The 2,772-nt window shown below is 48.4% G+C and overlaps 1 protein-coding gene across 1 annotated transcript; it reads left to right on the top strand.

Annotated features, from left to right (window-relative positions):
* Positions 1–2,294: 2,294 nt before the first annotated feature.
* Positions 2,295–2,675, top strand: MAA_10895 (Magnesium transporter; the record flags this gene model as incomplete). The annotated part of the gene is made up of 1 exon (XM_011412841.1): positions 2,295–2,675. One exon carries the CDS (start codon positions 2,295–2,297, stop codon positions 2,673–2,675), a length of 381 nt encoding a protein of 126 aa, XP_011411143.1.
* Positions 2,676–2,772: the final 97 nt, after the last annotated feature.

Below are 2,772 nucleotides of genomic sequence, written 5' to 3'. Positions count from 1 at the left end.
ATGAGTCTCATAACGTGACAGCTTGCCTGCAACATCTGCAAGGATTGCGACGCGATGACAGTTGCAGTGGTCTTATCGATCCTCCCAACTTTTGCGTCAATGAGAAAACTGCTATACATCTGCCATTGCCCCCTTCACTGGCTAGCGGAGGATGTGCACAAAAAGGGCGTCATGTGAGGGCATTATAGGCGCTAGGAAATTTCGAATGTTCTGTTGGGAGATGACCTTGATGTAATAGTGCTTTGGGGTCATGGGCCTCGGAAGAATGTAACGTGTGCCTCAGTGGTTGCACCAGCAAAAGGCTTCTACCTACTCTGATGCTGGCACCGCTGCATATGCATGGGGACCCACATAGCTCTCGAACCAATGTCTCGGATTCACAGTAGTTTCGTATTCCGAAGGGAGACCTTCAAATTTCAATTTGACAGCTCCCTGAGGTAGCAAGTCATGGCTAGGTTCGGACTGGTAGGAGCACTGACTTGGAGTCAAAACCTATGCCTGAAACGGCTAGGTTTACTGGTTATCACAGAAGGTGCAGTCACTTTCATGCCCTTTGTGAATTGCATCATTCTTCAGAAGTGTTAGAGTTGGCTGAGTAGCGGATGGTCATTTGTCACAGCGCATTGTGGAGTCGGAGTCGGGATATGGACCGGGGTAGATTGCTGTTGCGTCAAGTGACAGGGACCTTTCCGTTTTTGTCAAAACTACCCGAAAGGGAGTATTTGGTGTCATCCTAAAGGTCCAGGATGCCACATTAGATGTTGCGCACCCGGTATCCGGAAGGCTAAGACAAGCGCAGCAACCACCCAACAACACGCAGCCAAACCCTGCAGAGGCATAGCCGACTCCTCCGAACAGCGGCATGGGCGAAGGGAGGTCGAACGACCAAGGCTTAAGGGATTTTACGGTGATGCGCCGGATCCACTGATGCGCCGGATTTTAACCAGCCTACGCATTGGACTTCATTGTAGCAAGGTTCTGGACCTGTGCAAAGGCAACTTCTGATAACAAGGTCTTTCTCTCTAATTGCAGAGCCTAATATCTCATTGCATCGTCCTGCATCTCAACGACCCTGGCCAATTTCTCTCTTCCCTCAAGAAGCAGTGCTCTTTTGGTTCCTTTGACGGGAGAGTGGGACAGTGATCGGAATGGTCTGGTCTTTTTTGGTCCCGGTCTGGTCTAGACCGCCAAGACTTGGTCTGGTTGAGTACTCGTCTCGAGAAACGGAAACCGGCATGCTCGGCGGGCCGGCGATTGACCAATGGGAGCTTGGAGATAACGACTAATATTCCCTTTCGGGTAGTCTTGACAAAAACGGAAAGGCCATCTGCGTCTGGTACCTTAAGCCCTTGTATCCAAATTTGGAAGCGATGCGTGAGACTCCATGACATGCTTTTTCAGCCAACCAGAGCGCGCATGTATGTCAACTTATTGGCGCTATACCTCATTCGGCAACTTGTCGAGTAAAGCCGAGTTAATGGAAGCAGGTTGCTTTGCTTGGCTGACCGGGAGTCCTTACTTTGCTTGGTTGACAAGTATCGAGCAATCACAACCAACCAAGTCAAGTTACTTGGTTGTTGGACACACTGCACGTAAATGTGACCCTTCTATCCGATGACGGCCAGCAATAACACATCGCAGCTGATTCTGGCTGCAACTGCACAAAGGATGCATCGTGACAGGGCGCAGAGAGGTAAGTCGGTGGCCCTTCGAATGCAATAATGCCAAGCCCTATCTCGTCTCATAACTCTCACCTCCCATGACTCGTAACATGGCAGACTGAGTAAACCTTAGTGAAGAGAACAATATTGGGAACCTAGACATTACTAGTCATGTGGACCGCTGTATGCATGACTCTTGAGTCTTTTGCATAAACTAACATGGATTACGAATCAGAGTGCAGTCGTATTCATGGGCGGTGCTTGGCGTCGTATACGTACAATAAGTAGGGAACCGCAGTCTATGTGGCTCATTTCTATAACGCTTCCGTTTTAATTTTCCAGCTTAATCTTATTGGGCCCGAAATTGCACGATGCAATTTGCATGATTTAATGCTAATGACTCAATATCAGGTGGACCCTTTCTTCATATCTATATACACGATGCAATTTGCATGATTTAATGCTAATGACTCAATATCAGGTGGACCCTTTCTTCATATCTATATAACTCGCTGCGTGATACACCAGGTTGGTTTACCAAGTGAAAAGGATAACACGAAGACATTGTTATATTTAACGTAGTACCAAGTCCACGTGGAATGTCCATTTGGGTCGTACGATAGATCATCGAGAATGAAGTCCGCCTTTGGGGTTATTTTTACTGCGGCATTGGGCACTGCCCTGCCACACGTTGGTTGGTCAACTCCGGCTGCCGGCTCCAGCAATATCAATGCGACCAATGAATCGAAGTTGCCGTGGGTCAATGTCGATTCTATCGATTCTAACGATTTCGACAAGTGTATGGAGACCTCGAGGCGTATGTCTGAGGCGTCTCCTCCATCGGGCGAAACTGTCAATAGAGTCTGCGGAACGGAGAACTTCTGTGGGGAGTTTAACCCGGCTTTTTGGTCAAAGCAAGAGGACGAATTTAAGAAATTAACAGAAAATTACGGCTTCGCAAACACTCAAGCATGCTTTGATGCCCACGAACAGAAGCCCGCGGTCTCCCAGTAAACGTGGAGTCAATGCCCATAACCCAATCGCCTGTCATAATGCCAGAGTTGCAATCCACTCCACTGAATCCACGAGTGGATCCACTGAGTGGATCCAC

This window comes from Metarhizium robertsii, assembly GCF_000187425.2.
Source record: "Metarhizium robertsii ARSEF 23 chromosome Unknown MAA_Scf_3, whole genome shotgun sequence".
In the NCBI taxonomy this organism is placed as follows: domain Eukaryota; kingdom Fungi; phylum Ascomycota; class Sordariomycetes; order Hypocreales; family Clavicipitaceae; genus Metarhizium; species Metarhizium robertsii.
Note: the sequence above shows the minus strand (reverse complement) of the source record. Positions and strands in the feature narration are given on the sequence as shown.